At 37.9% G+C, this 24214-nt stretch overlaps 1 protein-coding gene across 1 annotated transcript in view; it reads right to left on the bottom strand.

The window, feature by feature from the left end:
- Positions 1-24214, bottom strand: part of svild (supervillin d) — a 48621-nt gene that overhangs the window by 22789 nt on the left and 1618 nt on the right. Inside the window, exons 2-4 of the mRNA XM_055149904.1 lie at positions 10463-10881; positions 6172-6209; positions 1796-1854 (exon numbers count right to left, since the gene is read on the bottom strand). Coding sequence (XP_055005879.1) covers positions 1796-1854; positions 6172-6209; positions 10463-10794 — 429 coding nt within the window. The 5' untranslated portion in view covers positions 10795-10881. The remainder of the gene's footprint in view (positions 1-1795; positions 1855-6171; positions 6210-10462; positions 10882-24214) is intronic.

Below are 24214 nucleotides of genomic sequence, written 5' to 3' on the forward strand. Positions count from 1 at the left end.
AATGAATGACAGGTAGCTGGGGCTCACAGTTGAAGCTAATATACCATATCAAAACAGAATTCCTCATGAGTGCCAAATTCAAACATAAACTTTCCAGTCGTTCCAGTTTCAAACCAGCAGAACATTATATAAACATGGAGACCACTTTTTGTAAATATCTTTTCTCAAAGCCATACTAGAGAGACCTTCAGCGGTCAAACACAAATTGCACATTGCCACAAATTACACCATTACTTTCCACCTTAGTAATTGTAAAAGTGGTTAAAAGAGAGATGAATTTCCCATTTATAGCGATTATATACCTCAAGTGTACTATTTGTCTGTACATCTGGAAGTTAACTCATTCCAATGCAAATGCAAATTTATTGCTTTTTGGGGAGCAGACATGCTGTCATAAACTCACTCTAGCCTGACCCTCGGCAGGAGACAGTGGCTTTTATCAGACTCTGAGGAGGAGGAACAGCTGATAAGTGAATGCAACCACAGCAGATTGCAATACACTGCTTGGTACTTTTAAGTGGAACGCCTTCTAGACAAGAGTAGAGAGAAATACCAGGCTGGGCCCCAACAGCTCAAAAATGTGTAACTAATGTAACTGTATGATAGCATCTTTGTGGGAGCGCAATTTCCAGGAGGTCACTGTGACTTTCTGCCTTCTGGGTTCACTTGGTCAGGCTTCTAGTCAAAATTGGTTTGATTTCATTAATGAGCATAATTGTATCCAGAATTGTACCTGTTGTTATATTGTTTTACCTGTTATTAATGATAATGAAAAGCCAGGAAAAGGCCAAGGACAAGATTACATTTTCTGAACCAGGACAGCATTTGAAGACATTACAGACTACGGACTGATGTTTTTTGTAAATTCTTAAAAGGTCCCGCACCTCATTTTTCCCATGTGTTTGAGCCAAAATTCGTCCTTCTTCAATACTATAGTATTTTATTGTTCGGTAATTGGGAAGTGCGGCTTGGTAGTTCAAAGTTGAAAACGCTTACAAACTCATAATTAGGATGCTTGGAATGCATAACTTGAGTGAGGAATAACTCTGGAGTAATGCAAACCATTTAAAATGAACTAGTTCTGTTTTTCACATTTTGAACACTGTAAAAAACAAGTACAGCACCTGCAGATTTGTTACTATGGTGAGATACTTTAGTGGATCAATGGAAAAATAGACTTGTCATTGCATTTATAAAACAGCAGAAAAACATTGCCCACTTTATCCAAGCTTGGGACTGGCCCAGTTAAGTTCATATTAACTAATTTTACTCCTCTTATAAACTTTAACCTGATTTAGCCAACTGGACAATACTGTAGTTCACTCAGATATTCTCAAGACTATGCATTCCTGCTGCAACCTGAGCAGCCTGGGAAAGCTTTGTTTTAAGTGTGTATCTCCCAAAGGAACAGTGGGCGACAATATTATTTTCAATTCCCAAGAAGTGCTTCCTTGAGATGTCTCCTTTTCTCCATGGCCTTAAGACCTCAGAGTCTATGAAGTCATGGCTTTGGCTAAGTGTACAGCCAGGTGTGGATCAGCACAGCTCAATTTGTTATTAATAGGCCAATCTTACAAACAGAGATGAGACAAGAGCACCAGGTGCACACCAGTGGGAGAAAATTATTGGCCAAAATTCAGCAAAATATGTGGAATTCCATTTAGCGTCTATTGGGATGATGAGATTTGGCCGTAAATGTGAGACACTACAAACAGAAGACTGAATGCTTGACAAACTGGAACGCATCACTGCTCACTCCATAAGGTAAACAGCTAAAGCAGGCGATGTACCATACCTTAAAAAGAGAAGTCTTGGATATAACAGTCCTCTTGGCCACATCAGCTCCTATCTCATCTATTAAGAAGAACACACACACAAATAATACATTTAAACAAACAGGCAGGTAACTGTAAATACACTGTAAAGCATTGCATACTCAGTCCCTAGCCTGGCCAGTCAAGACTGCACACTTTCCCTATAGTATACTTTAGAAAGACGTATAGTCTTCTACACGGCCGTGATTCACTGGTGTATGAACCAATTAGGGAATCATGTCAAAACAATGATGGCAGGTTATGAGTAAGTAAAGATAAGTAACACACAGGACAAAGAGCTTAAGGACTCTGCAGAGTCATGGGTGAACCACTAAATGCAATTAATATGAGGTAATGTAAGATATATGCATTTCTGAATGGCACATGGATATTCAAAATCAAAATAAGGAAATGTCTTCAGCATTTGAGAAACGTTCACTATAAATAAACAGCTGTGTCAAAACATTGTATTGTATATTGTGTTCCTGGGCCCAGACCCTCAAAGGTTTGAACAGAGAGTACGTGGGGCTGGCTCGCCAGGCAATAAAGCTCCATGGAACTGTTCCATATAAAAACCTCCCAAGGCTAAACTGAAGTGGACAAACTCTTGACCAGTCAAGTGGATGTTTCCGTTTGGAATACAAAAGTGAATAGCAAAAAAGAAATTAAACCAAGCTGCTTTTTCAATAGTTATCCATTACTAGTGATTAATAATAGACATGGGTACAGATAAGAAAACATAGGAACATAATGTGCTAGAGGTTCATGAAAATCACATACAGCACTAAATATGAATATAGTTATAGTAAGCCAACATGTAGTGCACACATTAATATTGTCAGTGTCTTAGTTTTGCAGTTTCTTATTACCTCTGAAAGACAAGAGATTTTTTTTATTATTTTAATATATCACTCTCTTCTAACAATAATTACAATACTGTGATGACTTTTCTTGTTAAAAATTTAACTATCCCTTCATACTTCATACACAACCATAACCACTTAGATCAATCAACAGTCTAATTTAAATAATGAGCCTTTATTTAACATGTACTTTATAGACTAGAAATCTGTCATTTTGTGAGTGTGCTGTCTAAACAAAACCAGATTTAGAAACCTAATCATTTTATCAGAACAAAAAAGCAAACCATTAAATTTAACAGCACCTCCAAAGCGCCCTAAGTACTTAACTCATTCCTATTGTCTAAATCAGCCTTTATTGCCCCGATGATAAGATGACGAGTGAAGCCAAAACAGCCCCCCTTTAAGAAAACTAAAGAAAATTTAACTTTTAGTGACATGTCCCTGCTGTTCCCATGGTGATTTATGATTCAGCGCTCCCCTGCTGTAGCTCAAATGATGAAGTCCAGAGTACAAAGCCAAGTGATTCCACTCCACGGGACTTTTACACATTTGACTCTAGGCCAATTTTTTTTTTTTTTTTTTTAGATAATTACCAGTCTGGTGCCAAAATAGAAGACCAGTGACAGAAAATGAGAACAAAATAAGCACTGTTTAACTTTTCTGGTGGAGGGTCATGCTATTTCTTTGTAGAGAATGTTCCACAGTATGGCATTAAACTTTTCAATCTTCATGTTGACAAGCACATTTAAAAATGCCAGAAATGCAAGAATCAAGAAAATTTACACAGTAGACCTTTAAGTTACCTATTTTTTAGAAGATATCTCTATACTAAATAAAAGGAATACATAGAAAGCAAAAATCAATAACAATTCTAAGGATTTAAGAAGAATTTTTATCCCAGTGAAGATTTAAGTGATAATAGTTTTGGCATTTACCCCAGGACTATAAAATCACCAGTTTTACAAATGGGGGACAGGGCAGCATTTTATTTGTTCCGTATAATTCGACATTCCCACCAAGGAACAGGCAATATTCCTTAATGGTTTTGATTGCGACACTTGGAAACCTGGCAAGAATATGGCCATGCTAAGTGTCCTGAAGTTGGAAAATAAATAGCACGATAGCAGGACTGCCACTGCCAAGTCTGTAAACGGTCTTTCTTACAATCTTAATGAGGCATAAGCATAAAGTACATGAGTAATGGGAGTGATGTCATCTAACCCACAGTGCCTGGACATGCCATTTGACAAAAGCTTCTTCTTTAAACTCAACAAAGTACCTCTACTTGTGAGGCTAGATACAAAACTCCTGCAGGCAAATGAGAGTGTTCACTATAGTACATCAGTGTTTATGCTTGTAAGATAATGGAGGAACTATACAACCAGAGAGGCCTAAAGCAGCTACCACTTATCTAGCACAGGCAGGAAGGACCATGTGAATCCACGGTATTATAAATGATGCCCAATGTGAATAATGTTTTGGTTCATATCTAAATGAAGATTAAGCTGTGCAGTGCGGTCCCTCAAGCTTTATTTGGCATTGATACTTTAATGTTATCTTTATAGCACAGAGCCCCTAGCTGCATGTGATAGCAATGGAATATAGAGTATGTTACAATTATGGGCTTGACAGTGCAACCAACAGACTGCTGGGGAAAAAATGGCTGTACATTGGAACACCTACTACATATTTCCCAATAATAAATGACTCAAACAGATAGAGCAGAGATAAATAGTGTCTCCATGCCTACAAAGGTAATTCACTCCTTCAGTAATTTCTAATGGTTGAATTTTGTATTATAACAGTGTCATTAAGTATAACTATTGATTTAAAAGCACTTGTTTTCATGGTTTGGGTGGTCCTGCGACTTATACTCCGGTGTGACTTATATATTAAAATTTTCAGACTGACAGCTGCAAGAGTGCGCTCTAAGCTCGTATGTCATTATCTAGTACTACTATTACTCCTGTACCACTGTCACTTCTCACTCTACTGCGCATGTCTCCTGTAAAAATGGCCGGTGTCTTGCTGCAAATAGTAAAATATTTAGCTGAAAACATTAATTAAGCAGCAGAAAGAAAGTTTGGAGTGAGCGAGAAACTTGTGAGAGACTAGAGGAAAGCGGGAATAGAGAACACAGCTTCACGGCAACCAGACGAGTGCGCCATGAAAGTTTCCTAGAAGTCACTGGATGAATTGACAAAGCCTGAACTTCACTGACAATCGAAACCATCCTGTTGGGATTCAGAAAGGCCGAATAATTCTAACTGGAACTGATGCTTAGTCTGACGACAACTATGCAGAAGAGGAAGCGGCGCTCTGTTTACCTCTATGGTTTATCTCCGGAGGTCACGCAGAAGTGACACCGAGAATGAAGAATTCAATGGATTTAGTGATTTAGAGTGAGATCGTGAGTTTGGTAAACTTATGTTATGTTGTTTATGCTTCAATTATCTGAATAACTGTAACCTATTCAGCCTGTTGTTCTCTATTATGTTGTTATTACTATAACCTGCCATTCAAGATGAAATGTCAGTTCCTGGTCTCTGATTTTACAAAATACATTTCCCCAGAAAGTGCGACTTATAGTCCAGTGCAATTTATATATGTTTTTTTCTTCTTCATTGCGCATTTTTTGGCTTGTGCAACTTATACTCTGGAGCGACTTATACCAGAAAAAATGATAATCAAACAAAAAGCTACTTAAGCTAACATCATATCAAATTTTGTGAGGCATTCAGTTCAAAAGCGCATTAGTGTAACCTCAAATTCCCCATATTTTAAGTGTATGATTCTCAAATGTGTATGAGCTCATTAAAAATGTTAGAGTGAGGTACAATATTGAGTTCAGTTTGTGACTAACACAGCATTATGATGATATGAGCTGCGTTATAAACTCAGGCTAATGATCTTGAGACAGGAAGGCAGCGCTACACCAGACTGTGATACAGACTGTGACACAGACTGGGCTCAGGTGGCACAGGAAGACATCCACATTAATTGGGTTATTATTTTCTCTTACCAGCGCGAGGTTCAATGATCACATACAAATTTGGCCTTATAAACACAAACTGAACTACAATAAATATCATATTAGTCTTATTTTGAAGGAAGCTTAGTGGTAATATCTAGCAAAACAAACAAGTAAATGGCTAATAAACTTTCTTTTCTTTATGCCAAGGGTCACTCACAAATCATTGCATCTAGCTACACTGACCTGTGAAGTTATAGCTTTTAATTTGAATTAGAAATCGGATTAAAACCGAACTTCCAATATGCAGCCTCACTTGCCACAGCGAGCAAAACAACACAACAAAATACAAACATACAAGTCAAGACCATGAGTAATAGAAAATCCCTTGTCTATAAAACTGATAGGTGTTCTGACCTCACCAATGAGCTCAGCGGATTTTAACACTGAGTAACCCAACAGAGCAGTGGGGATCAAACAGAAAGTGTAGACAGAGAAGAGAAAGTGTTGATTTTAAACGTACCCTTTGGCTGTTCGTCTGAGTCCTCCTCTTCTCGTAGCCTGCAACAGAGACACATGAGGTCATCTTTCAAAATACTCTTGGCATCAAATCATAATGCACTTAAGGCTTGCAAATAATACATTATCGGATAAGCCCTACCACATTTCAGCACGTCTCTCCTCCTCTGCCATGCTGCTAACTATGAAATAACAAACCAAAGTGCAGCCTGCTCATGTCAATGTAATGGTCGCTCAATATGGATGGGGAGAGCAGCTGCCCGTGGGGTAGAGCGGGTGATGTAATGGGAAGAGGAGGAGAGAGAGAGGGAGAGACGCTGATTTTCATACAATGGAGCATCACGGTGGACAGCTGGGAGGGGTCAAAGGTCAGGGGAGAAGGGGACGCGGTTTCAAGCTTGACAAAAATTTGAAATAATAATGAATAAACAGAATATATTTGTGTTCTTTGCTTGCCCCTTAATAAAGATTGTTCATCTGCTTTGAATTCAAACAAAAACTGTAGGTGTTATCACTGGGAAGGCAGATCGCAATGTCACAACTCAATGTATGATATTTATCTCTTTATGATGATATACCTTAAAGACATGCACTCTGAAACTTTTTGGGTTGAGGGTCTGCCACCTGCTTGTCTCCATGATATTGCTTTGCCAGTAATATTTCATATTCAAATTTGGGTATTTTTTAGGTTCAAAAACATGTATTTTTACTGTGAGTGGGCTCCCCTCTCTGCAAATCTGACTTGACCTGCTTGCCTCCATGGAGATTTTATGCAAGATTTTATGGTGGAACATTCCGTTTCACTTCGTGGAAACCGTCTGACCTCACAGCATTAGGATTCATTTGCATGACGGTAGGTGGGTATTTTTTTTTATTTTAATCGCTGCTATTTGGTCGTGACATATGTAACGGGGCTAACTGGTATATTAAGCTTTTTCCCAAATCCTGTAGGAAAAAGGGCAAAAACACCTTTCCCCTTGACAAAATTCACCAAACATTCTCTTTGTTCCGGCTTTAAATCCTTGATCTCACGAATCGCTGCCAACTTGCGCTTCCGGGGTTCTTGCAAACTGTCTAGTGTATTTCGATTCCTGACCTAGTTGCTGGAGAGAAATGAAGCCGAGGTACTAGATGGCGCCAGCCTGGCTCGAACAATCAAGGCAAAGTGATAAAATCTCCATGGAGACAACCAGGTGGTAGAGACACACCACAAAGTTACATAGTGCACCAATTTAACTTACCTTAAATGGGAAGAATAACAGTCTTATTTGTTTCTAGGCTGGACTTTGTGCTTAGAAACAGCAATTTTCAAGCAATATCTTTTCTTTCTTGGGTTTGGTCACTGTGAACTGTTTAGTCTGTTTTGGTCATATCGACTCTCTAACCTTTCTAACACAGTGGTGGTAAATGCCACAAGTCATAAAATCTTAGACAAAATATTTATTGAGTGTGAATAGCCTTTATCCTGAGAACAGTGTGTGGTTTGTTTTGATGGAAAATCCCAATTTAACTGAAGGAGCAATATAAGAATGACAGTTATGTAACACACAGGACTTGAACCACATGTGCTGGGCTAGCCATTGTTCTGCCTGGCATCAAAATCAAAGAATGTTTTTTGGCACTCTCATCCAACAGTGCCACCTAGTTTTCATTTCGAAACACCACAATGGCCTGTTTAGGAAACCACATGGCTCAGGGACACTTCATCAAACTCCACCCACCTCATGACAAAGGCAGAGCTATAGGGCTGTGTGCTGCTATAAAACACATAGCAGAGGAGTTCACCAAGAGAGCAAAGGCTAATAAATGAAAAGAGCATGCTGTACTGTACTCCAGAAACGCCAATTACATGAGAGAATAAACTTCCTTTTTCATACGGAAATTATGTATTGTGCAAATGAGCTTAGGAAATACAGTGAACACAGGCAGAGCAGACAGGATGTAGTCATGTCTTATGTGTGGTTACAAGATTAAAAACGTGCTACCTCTAATTTGAGATCTTAACACAGGGCTTTGTATGGCAGCAGTATGAATTTGTGACTCTGAGCCATGTAAACAGTAATTACTAAACCCTACCTTTTGAACCCGAATCCAAGTCATTTCTTGACACCAAAGGTACAAATAACAAATGTCAAGAAGATGAGTAGGATCATAATTCTACTGTGTAATTGTAAGTGTCAGAGGGTAGAATCTTTTTAACTTTTTTTTTTTACATTCTATAGGCCAATGATGTTTAATACAGCTAAATTAATACAGTTAAAATGCTGACTTTTGTTGTAATACAGTGAGTTCTGGGGTTTAGTCACTAATAAAAATGATGAAGTTCAACATTTGTGAATTTACCTTTTGAATATTTCATAACATAGTACAATACTATTAATAGGAAAAACTGACTCTTGCGCCCCATCAATACATTCTATAACCTGAAAATCAGCAATACCGTGGGAAAACCTAAATATTCTGTCAACATTAATATAACCATAACCATATAAACTTATACACTAATTCCTTCTAGCTTGGCTCATATCAATATCCAAGCTCTAATCAATACTAAAACTAATAATGATATCAACATTTTAACTACTGATGAAACAACAAAGAAAGTAACTTCAGAATAGTTTTAGGATCACATAGTAAAATACAAAAAAAATGTACTGCTTTCTGAGTTAGACATTCTATTTCTAGTTTCTTTATTCCCATTGAGTTTGAAATGTTAGTATCGTGACAACACTAGCTTACAATGGATCATCCTTGATGTGTGTTGTGGGTTCATGTAGACTACGTATAAGCACAGTGTTAGGAATGTCGCTATTCAACAGTCACTGAGAATAAAGAGGAAAACTCCCGCCTGCTGCTTCATACAGCTTAACCTCTTGATTGACAGTTTTCATTATCACAGACACCACTGTGTTTCCTTATTCTATTTTGGTTACAAGAACACCCACAGAGATGACATGAAGAAAGCCACTCAATATATTTTGTAAATTGTTTGAAAATGTGCTTAGCTCTCATAAAATCATTTTGGATTCTTGGTTTACTTTTGTGATGGCATGGCAGGACAGTGACGCAAAGCAATCATCTGGCACTACTGACAAGATTAGAGGCTATCATAACAAGCATTCCAGACAGTGCATCAACTTGACAGCCTGCTTTCTGCATGCACAGGTGACTTTCCTACAATGGCTCCTTTAATTAAGATAAAGATTAAGTAAAATACATTTTAGAAGAAGACTGGCTTGGATCTGTAACAACAAAAATAACAACTTATAAGTCAATAGAATAGCTGTCTGTATAAGTTAGTGATATCTACAAAGCCATCTATTGCCCTTAATTTCACTGAACACCTGGTATGAAGTTCTGGCAGATTTCAAATATCTTGCAATGTTTTTAACACTATGTTATCCTCATTGCTACACCATTCTTTCCCTTAGGCTTGTTTGTCAAGAACAGGCATGTCTGGCAATGTCCAAAAAAAGAGAGCGCAAAAAAGGATGGTTATGAAACAAATCAATGTAACATACAATGTAAAGAAGTAGAAAATTATTTTATATTATTATATTAATTATTATTTTAAAAAAAGCAAGTCACCCTCTTAGAGTTAAGTATTGACTCTGGCTGAACGAAAACAGCTTGCATGTTATCACAACACAGCATATCTTCAGGGCAAAATAAATGGGACTTGCACACATGGCCAATTTAGGGAATGTCAGAGGTAGTGTTTACAGCAAACTGTGAAAAAAGTCAGTAAATGTCGCCTAAATGAGCAGGCAGGCAGCCAGCAATTCGAGCTAGCTGTCATTATAAAGTGCGCACCAGCAGAGGCATCTGCTACTTTTTGAAGTGAAAATGGGCAGTTATGAAAACTTCAAAATGTGCTAAAACATACATTTATGACACATCATCTGCTTGTGTTTTGTACATTATGTAACAAGTCCAGGATGTATTCTGGCAAAGACCCCTAGTTACAACAGGTCTCCCAGTATTCCCATTCCTCACATCCATTTCATTCTTTAATGTTCCACGCAGTAGCATTTAACATATCCATGTTTCATAAATTCAATTAAAGTGTTTTTATATAAAGTTTGCCAATGGCAGCACAGCCTAGAGACTAATGTCACTGTGGTTTCATGTTACCTCCACCCATCCAAATTCCTGTTAGATGTTTACCTGAGTATCTTAAGTGCTTCAAGTCTGGGCAGGTTTACTCTGCTTCTCAGAATGACTCATTGTTCATGTTACACAATGAACATGAGTGGTCTTTTGTGTTAAATGCACAGCACAGTGGAAGAACTCACCTTGAAGACACCTTTATAGATGAGGAACATACAACTTCTGTGTTCTTGTCCACATGATCAGTTGGCTCCTCATCATCTTTTGCCATGGACTCCGCAGCTCTATTTGCTCTTCTGCTGTAGGTTTGCTCTGTTACATCATCATTGTGACTTTCCTTTTTAGCTGTTTCTGTTGAATCACCTATCTTCTTGTCCCTCCGCACATATTTAGATGTGAACTCTTCTGTGTTGCCATAGCGTTTGGCCAGTTCCCTCCTCCTCTCCTCCTTGTAGCGGGCAATTCGTTCAGCCTTGGTCTCCAGGGCAGAGCTCGATAAGGTGTCTATTCCATCCATTTATGCAGCACAAAGTTCAGCGTCTTAAAACAAACTCGTAGATCTTCCCTGACAGCGGTGTCTCACTCCATCCAAGTCATTCCAGCTCTGCAAATCAAAGCAAAGATATGGTTAGTCAGTCACATTTGGAGAGTTCAAGTTTCAAAATGACAGCCTGCCAGAAATGCTTTGGATCTTCTGGGTCTCGTACTTTTACTCTACTTTTCCACAGTGAAATCACCATTTTTCCAAACGATTACTGTCAAAATGAACCTTTAGGGAAAGTATAGACCTAAAATATTTTATTAGTATTTTTTATGATTGGTTCGGGAAAAAAACTTGAGAAAATCAGAAAAATTCCAGATTTTGAGGGGCAGAATGAGCACAATGAATAGAAGGTAACTACTGTAACTGTATTTTTGCAGTTTGATAGAGTAATTAAAAATACAATTACAAATCTCATTAATTGCACAGCTCCATATAAACTTCAACAACAAAATGTTTCAGTAGTTATAGGGACATCTCTTCTAAGAAAGAAGCTATCAATTGTGTCCAGATGAGGGATTTCACAGACTTTAGTCCAATCTCCGACTCCAATTTATGTTGATGTTCTATGTTATGCAAAATTGATTCCTGTGAGGCATGTTATAATGCTGTTACCTCATCAAAGTGGATGAGGTAACGATGGAATGAAGCAGTATTTTAAGCAGTAACATTTTACTTTTAGTTCCAGAGCTGGAATTATCCTCCATCCAAATAAATTTAGTGAAGATGTATGGTGTTTAAAAACACAATGGAGCAGCACAACATGACAACAAAAGGCAGAACAGAGTGTTTTCTGTTTGAGAGAAGAACGCAGACTAAATATGCAGGATTTGTTTGGTAAACATGTGTGAATGAAACAAAACACGACTCCAGTTTCTGATGAGGAAACAACATTATAACAGATCAGAAAATAACGTAACATGGGTCCTTGAAAGAAATTCTTCAATATTTGACAGTTGAATTATTACTTCAGTACATTCTACCACTTCTCTCCAACTCGTATGCTCACAGCACCATCCAAAGCCAAGCCCCTGTCCTGCCCCAGTGACACCTCCCTCCACTCCCCACCCCCTAGTGAGTATGACATCATCAGACCACCGCGCGGAGACTCTCAAATAACCTCCAGTCCATCACTCAGGGCCAGCTGGGAACTAGGAGGACAATGAGTGAGAATGTGAGAAAGGCAAATGAAAACATGGCCTAATCCAACTTTATTCGTCTCCTAACAGGCTTTGTGAGCGAGATTATAACCCCTAAAACATCTCCTGTCGACAAAATGACTCATGATCTGCTAGACAATGCAGGGAAAACTCACAATTGTACATCAAATCAAGGTGAAATGTTGTGGTTTAGTCAGCCATGCATGCTATGAGTAAAACACCTGTTAAAATAAGCTCACACAATGGGTAGTGAATGACTGACTATAACAGCAATGAGTGGTTAATTGTAGAAGACAACTGGGTGTTTTGTTGCGATAGAAAGAAACCGCACAAGTTGCTCTGGTTTACTTCAGTTGTTCTTCTCACTCTTTGACAAAGCCTGTGGGGCATATGTAGTACCAGCATCGTGATTTGAAAACCACTGGTATAAATTAGCTGACATCTGCAATAAAAGCTTTGGATAAGAATGGAAAAACTCCCTGTGCTTGCTTAGCCAAAGACTTTTCTCATAGTAGAAAAATCCCTATGGGCAAAAAGCTGAGGAGGAATTCTTGCAGTCTGAAAGTGAATATCAAATGACTTGAATTAAGATTTTATAATAGTTTAGTAGTCTTTTCTAAAGGTACCGAATGTAATTCTCTGGAGGTTTCATGTCACATGCATGATGCATGGAAACCGCGCTTGAGAATATTCTCAATGGAGCTATACAGTGGAAGATGATAGAAAAAAGAACATTTCCAAGGAAGCAAGCAGGCCCTCCTTATATAGGCCAAATAAGAGTCAGGTTTGTGGAGATGCAAGCCTGCTCAGCACATGTTTTAGTGCAATCACAAAAACCAAAAAGAAAACAAACAAAAAAATAATCAAAGAAAATAATGCCTTATTGCTTTTATTTTAGTGTACTCTATTTTCTGGCAAAATGTTACACAGAGCTTTAATTTGTATACAAAAAGTCCTGAACAGTCAACAGCAACAATATCGTCCCCAAAGTTCTATCAAAATACAACAAAAATATTTAGTAATAAAAAATATTAAATAAGTATCTTTACACAGTTAACCTTTAGTGTGTGTACATATTTATGACAGGGAAAGTGTGTCTGGAGAATAGATGAAAGAGGGGGTCAAGGCAAAGTTTAGACACACTGGTCAATAGGTGTAAAAATAAGCTGACTTTCTTTGTAATGACGACAAGCTTGAACAAATCTCCAACGATCCCCTGACCCCTGACCACCTGCCAGGCTGGAAAATCCGGCGCCATATTGACAACACTCCTGGCCTGTGTAAAAAGCACATTTGAAATATAACGCAGGAAATCGGTGCAAAGTCTGTCTTCACCTTGACCGCTTCCACCTAAATCAACAGAGCAGGGAGTAACTCAAAGGGAGCCAAGACAATCCCCTGAGGAACTTTTAACGGAAAAGGTGTAAACTCCACTGGACAGTTGCATATAATCTGTGGTGTCCCAGTTCCCCGTCTGTTTTCAAAGATAACAAATCAGCACAGATCATTTCATGCTCAAAAAGGTTTCATACACTCTTTAATCATCTCCAGGAAGTCATAGTTTATAATATTACGATATGTTCAAACTAAAGCAACCAGGAAGTTGGATAATATCCACTTGAATGTTATGAGTTCAAATTTCAGGGTGTTTCATCTAAATTAACTGAATTATAGCTAATGTCCAACCATAACTAACAACATTAACTAACAGTGCTTTGAATGCCTCTATTATGTTACAAAACAGAACATTGTCAAATTTAACCTAATTTATGTGCTGACTAAGATGTGAGTCTGATCACTGTTGAATCTCACAGTTTTCAAATGGGCGTGAGTGACACATGGATTAGCCAATAAGGGACCGCCTGTAAAATATCACAGGGAACTGAAAAATAACACTGATTTATGCAGAATGAGTGAGCGAAGAACAACATTAATCTAAGATTAGATCAATTAGATTTTATTTTGTAAATGATATGGGAGCAATGAGCTCCTTCGCTTCACATGCGTCACTGAAAAAAACAAATCTGATCACACAATCATGTTTAGCTGGGGCTCAAACTCGGCAGAGGGTCTGGAGACCAGACTGATAATGATCTGTATAAAAAAATACAAAGATATCATTCTGAATTTCCAGGCAAGTGAGAGTCCCTTTGTCTCTGAAAAGTGAGTTACCAATAACACCTTAAGTAGGCCTGGTTATAAATGTTTTAAGGATAATGTCTCCACTCTATCCAATATAGGCACTTCAGCAAATTAAAGTCAGTGATTCAACTAAATGTGGTTATTTATAAAAATGCATTTAAAGCTAACCATGAAAACCCAGGGATCAAAATAATTATTTGAACTACTTCACTACATCACTGTCACAATTTTCAATGTTATGGCCATTAGGATATGCTTCAAGGTTAATATTTATCATTTCCAGTCACAGTTATTTTGTCTCTGAGCCAGATTGATATGATGTACAAGTACAGACTCTCTTACTTTCATAACAAGAACAAACATGATTTTGTCCCTTTGAAATATTTCCTTATTGAGGCAAAAGACCCCAGAAGTTAAAACATGTTGACTTCAGGACTTGCATAATTCACCTACCTATAAAAGGAGAGCTCCAATGAACACTGAAACTGGCCCATGCTGCACCAGAACATTCAAGCTGTTTTGTTTGGAAACTGTATTATGTTATTTTAAGCAACCAAAAAAAGGGGGTGATGTGAGTCATAGGTTAGACATCATCACTGCTATCAGCAAAGTGAACTCATACATGAATATTGTTTACTGACCAGTGTGGATTTACCTATTTAAGGCCATTTCTGCACCAAAGAATCGAAGGAAATGTAAAACTCCAACACAGCCATTTCAATGAGATGATTGTTTTCTAGATAAAACTTCAGAATTCCCAACCAACAATTAAACTCTTTTGTCAGTACGAAGCTCTGTTGACAGAAGAGTAGGTGGTAGTGTTATCACAAAAACAAAACTTCAAACTCGAGAATACACATTCCGATAATACAAAAAAAAACAAAAAAAACTTATATGTGTGTCAGTCATCTCAGGTATGTCGTCCAGGTATGTTCAGCAGTGGTTCATGGGCGTATTGTGGTCTGCTTGTTCCAGATATACTTGTTCATTCTAAAGTCATTCAGGAAAGCTTAATCATTTCTATGCTGTGAATGTCTAGTATCAATACCAGCTTAAATGAGTATCTAGTTTCGATACTAGTTTTAATATCTAATAGTATCTAATGTTCGATGTGGAGGTGACAAAGGGAAAGCGACATTCAGCTAATTGTTGTTCTTGTGAAGTCAAAAAACTACTTTTTATGCAAGTCACTTCTGGACCTGGCATAAAAATCAGCAACTTCGTGCTGTACACTGTAAACAATAATACAGTGGATGGCTATTAAAAGCCTACTGTTGCTTATAATAGCTGAATATTAGGGCCAACATTTTCCACAGTTGCAGTTGCATGACTATGGGGATACCCTGAAAATCCTGTATTTAGTCCCGCTCTATTATGCCACATTTCCAGTCCCGCTGGCTTTATTCCTTACACGATATCTGCTCCTTCAGGGCTTGTAAACACACCGCGTCCTCCATTTCCAGTTGCCAGAGTCACTTCCCTGACCTCTGAGTGTCCGTGGGGAGATGTCGTTGGCCGTGAGAGGAAAATCTGTCTCAACAAAAGCCAACTGTGTGGCTTCCGCACTGTGACCCATATCCTCTGCCCATAGAGTTTTATCAGGAAATCTTAACTATCTATGTGTAGCTAATGCCCAAACTTCCTTCAGATAAAAGCAGGGAACATTTACATAGGTTTAATGAGCGTACATCCTCATAATTCCAACTTGTTAGTGCATTCAAGAAGAGGGGAATTACACTACTATCTAAAATATGCCACCGCATACATATTACCATGCAGGTATGTTCGAGACTAAACCAAAAGAATCCAGGTAAGTCTAGTGCACACAAACATTATGTAAAGATAAGTGCTAGACAGAAGTCTCCATGAACTTTGTCAAGTCAGTGAGTAAAATGGTTTTACATGTTCACACAAGGAGTACAGACGAAGAATGCAGACTACACCCTGCTAGTAAAACCCAATGGACTTAAATGGGATATCAGACCTCTTAACTCCCTGTAGCTACACCAGATGATCAAAAGTTTAAAAGGTTAAAGAATAAGCCATGCTGGAAATGAGAAAGCAAACATTGGATTTATAGAGAGTTAAATTTAGTAATAAAGCCATAATTCATTATATGACATTAAATCCACACTAATATATCATATTTACAATTACTCACTCTTGCAGGATAATTACAGAATGGAGAATTATTATGTGTACATCAATTAGCCATGACAACTGCTTTGCAATGTACAAATCATAGGAAAATAGAGGGGAGGCACCAATCTGATACTGGTGTCAGATGCCAGCACCGATTCTGAAAAATTAGCTGAATCATATATCAGCTTCCAAATATCTTTTTTATAGAGCTGTACAGTAGCTACTTAAAAGATAAAGAACAGCCCCAGAACTCATTTGGACCAATTCTGTCTTTAGTTGAAAGGAAATAAATACTGTTATCAGTCTCTGCTTTGGTATCGGTTAATATCAGGTATCAGGTGATATTTAAAGCCACAGTATTGGAATTGGTAATGCAAATGAAGAAGCTGGATAACTGCATCCATAGAAAATATTCAGCATTACTGTGAGAGTGATAGAAAACTGGCAAAAACCAAAATGAATTTGGTATTCATTTTAATGTGCCCTGATTTTAATAACCGAAGGCGACACCATTGTTTTGAAGTCTCCCAGACTAAAACACATTGTCTGTTTACAGGAAGAGGTGCATTTGAAAGATCCTGGGACATCTTGTTTTCACTAGGCACACCAAATTAGAACCACACTCCTAATAGAACCTAAACTGGCTCCCGATGTGGCAAAGGTTTGGTACTAAATTCCTGACTAATCCAACAATCCTTGAACTAAAATGTTTTTGAATGTGACAAACCAAGATTTATGCACCAGACATCCAAGCTCATATTCATTGCTCACAGAGCATTTCAAATAACATGCCATGACAGGAAATATTTTCTAGTAAAGCTTTCCTATGGGATGTCAAATCAGTGTAGAAAGTTCAGTTATGTTTTATTAGGATTGAAAATGGGTTTTACAGCAAATTCCCATGCTAATCTTTACATTTGTATGCCCCTAAGAAGACAGGAGGTATGGTTCAAAATGACACACATTCTTCCCCAGAGAAAAGGGTGGAGAGTGGAAAATTTGCTTCACGGAGAGACCCAGGTGCCAGGGCATGGGAGGCAGAGGCACAAGCAAAACAAACCCACTACACTATTTTTACGTAGAGCTGCATTGGAAGAGAACTACTGTTTCACATACAGTGCACAGCAGTTGTTATGCGCTAGAGATGTCCGGAAAAAACTGTACCTACATACGAACCAATACTTAAACTAGAATTGACAAAAGAATCGAAAATCAGATACTAATTGATACGAAAAAACATTACTGGTAATAGATGCTCAATTTAATAAGTATTAACAGTTTTTTCTTCATCACTGTGATAGCAAAATTGGTATCAAGAATCAAGTCTTTTCCTTAGTATCAAAAGTTCGAAATTTTTGTATTTTGACAACTTCAACTAGTAAAAAAGATCAAAAGGGACCGATTTCATGAATATTTTTAGAATGGTCTTGATTTAAAGCAGACAGATTCTGTTGTCTATTATGAAGTTGGAGCTTTTTCCTTAGTATCAAAGTTTTGGTATAGAGACAAAAAAACAATACTGAAATTACATCAAATTACCCTTGAAGGATATTCTGTTCTTGTTTATAATAGTGTTTTCAATTTAGGCTTTTTTCAGACTGATTTGACATAAGTTTTAAATCAGATGCCCTTCTTCCTAAAAAGTTAACTTGAATGTGTCCATTGTGTCTCTGAATTGCCTGCATTACAATATTCACCATAATTGTTATATACATTTTATGTGTTTTTCTAGAACCGTATGTGGCAAAGTAAACATATTTCTGATTGAAAGTTGCTGCTCCAATTTCAAATACGCAATCATTAATCACTTCAGTACGTTCACTTCATACCACACTGAGCACTGCTTTTAATTAGCAAACTACTGGCTCTCACTTTCAACCTCTGTTATCCATATATAACAAGTTCAAGTATATTTGACAGTGCCCAGATCATGTGACAGGCAGTGGGAGCAGATACTAGCGAAGTTCACAACCCCCAGCCTAATCCAATAACTCCATCACAGTGTTCATTAAGCGCAAGTCTCTCCAAATGGTCTTTTACTCCAACAAACGCAAGGAAAGGAAGAGAGGGAGGGGGTCAACATTATGGTAGTTAAGCCTCCCTTATACACAACAATCAACCACATACTGAGCAGCCAATGTGTGTCTCATTAAAAAGCAATCTCTGTGCTGCTCAGGCGATTTAGGGGCCATGTCTGTGAAAAATGTCAGAATGAAGCTTTAATCGAAATTGTAAGATCGGAGTCCAGATCTTGTTGAAACGGGCCCTCTTCTAATAGTAAGCTTCAAAGTCAAACGATTGTGACGGGAGTGTTTGTCTAACATGGAGAGAGCACTTTAACTCACATGACTACAGACTTTGATGTTACGGCTTTGATGGAGAAGTAAGTGATGACAGAATAAAGCTTAAACGGATCAATGTGGAGCTTATTAGCACAGTCCTATGTCCTATGGAAGTTATTAGTTGAATTTAGGCCTGTCACAATAACACAGTTTGAAGCACAATATATTGGTACACATACTGCAATAATATTTTTACACTATAACAATATGCAAGATAATCCCAATCATAAATTTTAAACAGACAGTATGCATTAAAGTATTAAAGGTGCACAGTGTAACTTTTCTCTTTGTAACTTTTCTCTTTTCTCTTCGTGTAGAGACAGACCCTCCACCAGTGCATCTTTAAGCGGCATGAGCTGCCACATATAAACAACCAAACTAACAATCATTGGTTAATAATTAGCTGTACAAGTTGCTTATTCAGACTTTTGTGGCTCTAATTTGATTGTATTACAGCAAAAATACCCCATATCTCCACAATTTTACAAAGAAAATGTACACCCTATAAATATTGAGCCTCAAAATTTATTGTTCCAGCTTTCACATATTAAATAAGTCAATATAGTGATAATATTGACAGGCCTAGTTGTATTTTGTCCCCTTTTATCTAATCCTACATGGATAATCAACAAAAGGGCAGTCGTTTCAACCATTAACCATTCATAAATGCTGAGCAAATAGGGGGTGCTGATATTGGCAAAAATAAACACCTTCACATTTTTTACTTCCATAAATATAAATCATATTTTTGCAATCAACCACAAAGGTGCAAAAGCATGCCCATAAATGTCTTGCCTGAGGGTAGAGCACTGAACAAACTGCAAGATTAAACATGAAAGAATCATTTGTAATGATCACTTTGTATTCTTGCCTGAAAGATATGGCAAATTTTCTTTTCTTTTTAAAAAAAAAATGTTCTCTAATTTTGTTTTGATACATACACACATTTACTACCCACCTGAGCAACTTGATGACTTAGGGGTGTAACGATATCCAAGTCTCACGATACAATATTGTCACATTATGAACCACATGGTATGATATTTACTGCGATATCATGGGAAAGCTCACGATATGGTGGGGAGGTTCACGATTAGGAATGTAACAATATCCAAATCTCTCGGTACAATATTTATTGTGATATTTTGTGGAGGCTAAGCAGCTAAAACTGTTAATATGCTACTTTTTCCTCTTAAAATGCCTCGACAAGACTTAATCCAAAGAACTAGGACTTAAAAGTACTTAGAACTGTTATTTCTCCATGTAGTCTACACTGAAATGGAGCAAAGGATCATGGTCTATGTAGTTCCCTCTGTGTTTTTTTTTGGTTTTTTTTATAGCTATTGCTGCACCATAACTCTTAATTTAAGCAAAGAGACTTGTAATTCGATATATTGTGATGGTCCGTGATATTATTGCGAGAACTCTGACTATACAATATCACGATATTTCAGTTACTATTACATCCATGTTATATATATAGATATATTGTGATATTGATACTTTGCAGCTCACATTATCAACTTTCCCTGGGGGTGTGATGCTAACTGAAAGCACTGCTCTGTCTAAGGCTTGCCAATCTGTTCTCTGCATACTATAGACGGAATAAATGTGTGTTTCATCATTGGTTTGTTGGAAAATATATTTCAAACAAAAGATAAAAATCTAAATGTTTCTATAATAAAAAGTAACTATCCTTTTTGAAAAGTGAAAAAGAGGGAGGATGGGTGGATTGAAATGGGGGAAATGTGTCTCTACAAAAGGAGACTTGAGGAAGATATGCATAGGTCAATGGGGAAGAAAGAGGGGAGCTGACTGAAGAACAGTGTCCTTTGTTGGGATGGAAGTGGTGGCTTTGTGGGGCATGTGTCTCCAGGGTGCCAGGGGGGCCCGGCCTGGTGGTACAGGGAAGGGAGGGGCTAATCCACCTCCTCTCTGCCCCAGACATAGACTCACCCAAATCCCTTTTTACCAGAAGTCCTGCTGACTCCAACCACTCACCCGTAATGCAGTTGACACAAAGGCCCCCGGGTGCTCAAGCCCACAGTCTGCTCTGCCTTAGTAACCTACACTGTAAAAGCTGAACAGACCAGCTCAGGGAGGGGCCAACCATTGTAGTAATTCCATACAACTTCCTTTTACACCAACCTCAAAACTCAATCAGGATTTAACACAGCGAAGCATGTCAATGTTTTCTATTTTTTGTCCAACCTACAGGCCACTCTTTGTCTGGCCCTTCCTGCTTTCTGTTTGCAGAATTCAAAAGGGGCCATTAAATATGACGTACATACAGGGAATGCAAACAAGCAAATATACGACTGAAAGGGCTTGTGATCAGAAATGCTGTGTTCCATGGAGTGTAAAGAGTGTAAATGGGAAGGGTGAAGGAAAAGGGTTTTTATCTCACTCCCCGATCATATGTACACAAGAGCAGCCCTTTAACAGGCTAATGCAGGCCAATAACAAACACACAGTCTCTTTTATTGGACAGATGTGCAGTGGTAGCTACAGTTAAAGCACCTCAACTCACACCAATTACCACCCTCTGCAACAGTATGGGTCCCAACAAAGCATCGGCTCATTACAGCAGCACTTCAAGTCCAAAAAAAATCAAAGCATACTGTATACAAGCAGGTAATGGAAAACTGCTGTTCAATTTCAAGATTTTCTATTTATGTTCAGATTTCAGATGCACAACAGGTAAAATCCAACAACTATCTAGTCCTACTTGATACCACAATGTAAAAAACTAAACTGTTTTTACACCAAAATATTACTAGCTTCGTAAATATTTGTTTACTTGACTATAGTTTTTCTATGCTTTTGTTTGTGTATTGATTTTTTACTAGTACACCCCTATGTGACAGCAATCAAAGTGGTGCAAATATGGAACAAAATCATGACTTAAACATCAAATTAGTATTACATCTACATAAATTAAACATAACAAGTATGCTTTGAATTGTGAGAAAACATCTGGCAGTGGTTTAAATAAGACGACTGCGTGTCTTCTCTTAATAAGCATCAAGTTGTAAGTTGTTGAAAGCATTCTTCAGTTGCACACTAAACACTATGACTTGTATTTCCAATCTCAGTGTGATTTTCTGCCTGTCAACCACAACATATAGTGAGCTATAAGCAGAACGACGATGTGCAGAGCTTTCATTGGGGTTTTCCTCCCTGTTGGATCTGAGAGGTCCAGTATGCAGGGCAGACACCATCTGGACATCTGGAATGCTACAGGGCACAGGGGGTTGAATATGGAGGGGGAGGGTTATGGCTCTGTGATGGAGAGTTACTGATAGATAGTAGTAAACACCAGACTTCCAAAAACACTAGAGGAAATGGCTGAAAATGCATTAGCAGTTAGCAGCAAAGGAGAAGCACTGCATTCAGTAAGTTAGTCATAAATTTAACAGCCTTTTGTAAAGCACTGGTAAATCTGTCCATTAGGGTTTTTTATGCACTTTAAATTAATCAGCAAATCAGCATCATTACACTGTGCCAACAATTTAAATTTATGTATTTTCATTTTTAATAAAGTTTTCATTTTTCAATTAGGTGCATTGTGTGATTTTTATGGTGGGTTGTCCATCAGATACTTATTTCCTTGGAGATGTTACTACTTTGTCTGAAATGCTTCACTGTATGGTATTAAACCTTTATATCTTCATGGAGACCAAATCAGACCAAGTTACAAATCAGACCTGTGGAGACGCCTCCCTTCTCAGTCAGAATACCTGTTTTTCTAAGTATTTTTGAGCTCTAAAACCTAAATAAAAATGAACTGAATTGTAATTGAGTAAATGTAAGGTAAAACTGTTTAATATCTTACTGTGAAACATTCCAGGCAGAGCAATCACATATCCTTAGGAGGTGACAGACCTGCAACCGAAAAGTGCACCCTTAAGCTCTTTAAGTGGTAAAAACTGTTGAATTTCACCAGCAAGTAGTAGTAATGGCCCTCTGCAATGGTATGGAATCCTGTATAAAAAAATCCAATACCACCTCAATAAATGATTTTAACATTTAATTTCCATTCAGTCATTTATCCTGTACTCAAATGCATTTAAAATATGGCCATACTAACCATATGTATTTTTTTTTTCATTGAATTGTGTGCTTACTATTGGAATATTGTCAAACCATATTTCGCAATGGCACAAAACTGAAGTTAAATGTAGAATGGAGAGGGAGTTTAGGACTGCTGCTCCACATGGAAATTCTCATGCTTAGTGCAAATCATAGAAAAGTCCCAAGTAGAACCATATGCTGACGTGCCATATTTCACTGGTGAAAGTTGTCATTACAGTTTGGCTGTATAGAGACAGTGACCATATCCAGCCAGTGTGTTGGTGTCGAATCTGGTAAGGGCTCCACTCTAACCGCTATTTGTGTTTATAAATATGTCCTCGTGGAGATAGGTCTGAGTGCTCATCCCTGGGGACTTACTATTGCACACTTTGTCATATTCGCTTGACTTAAGATAAATATTTGAACTAGGAGACTCCTTGGCTGTGCAATGGACACCAGGCCTGACAGAGAACTGCATTTGACCTCCTCCACTTCAGGCACAATTTTTGTGGCTCAAATGTAAATAGTGGAGTAGTGTTTATGTAGCTCTTCCTCAGTTTAGTATATTACAGTATTTGGGCCAAGCTTTAATAATTTCCTTTGTGAATAGGTTAGCTATTAAAAGGTTTTGCGGTAGAGCCATGTGAGACTTCACATGCAATAGTCTCAATGAATTTTGTTAACATTCATCTTATTTTCATTTATAATAGTTATACTGGTTTTCTTTATCAGTATATCAAGGAGGCCATTAAAATCAGAAAATGAGGCACAGACACAATCAGCTGTGAGGAAGGAGCATTCTTTCTTCCACACAACTGGGATACCCTTCTCCACAGACCAGGCGTGGTCAATCTGAGAGTCCTGCCAGGTCCATCAGGCAGACCATGTTTCAGGAAGTAACAACAGCTGATATACGACATGTCACCACCAGTGCTGGTGACAGTTCTGAAGACGCATGCTAAGGTAAACACATATCACTTTTTCCAAGTAAAACATTTAGTATGATTTTTGGTGACTGTACATCAGAATAAGACCAGTGATTCTTATTTAAAGGAGGCAGCCAAATTGTACTGCACAGTAAAGCACATTAAAATAATAATAGTAGTTAAGCTTAGCTTAAGACATCAATTTATTTGTGATTTACACTAATACTATAATGCACTGTGGTATCTTGCGGTACAAGATCCAACCTACATAATTAAAAAGCATGTTGAGAAACCACTTTCTCTTTTGTAGCTGTTCACTCGATATATCTGTCCTACAAACCTTAGCTATAAGAGCCAAATGGACACATTCTACTGAACCTAACCTCAAGTCATCTATATGCACATGACACATTGACAAGTTGATTTAGAGTAATAAATGAATTTGAGTTGATGCATGCTTCAAAACAAGCCTCTGCAGCAGCCACAGCCTAACCTGTGGGTACTGTTGGGTAACCAGATCTTGCAGGGACAATTCTACACCATGCCCCGACTGGAGGTGTTCAGGTGAATTCTACATTCAACAAATGACTCAAATTAGTGTGTCTTTTTA

Source organism: Boleophthalmus pectinirostris, unplaced genomic scaffold (genome assembly GCF_026225935.1).
Source record: "Boleophthalmus pectinirostris isolate CB_2022bp ecotype Guang Dong unplaced genomic scaffold, ASM2622593v1 HiC_scaffold_14, whole genome shotgun sequence".
Classification (NCBI taxonomy): Eukaryota; Metazoa; Chordata; class Actinopteri; order Gobiiformes; family Gobiidae; genus Boleophthalmus; species Boleophthalmus pectinirostris.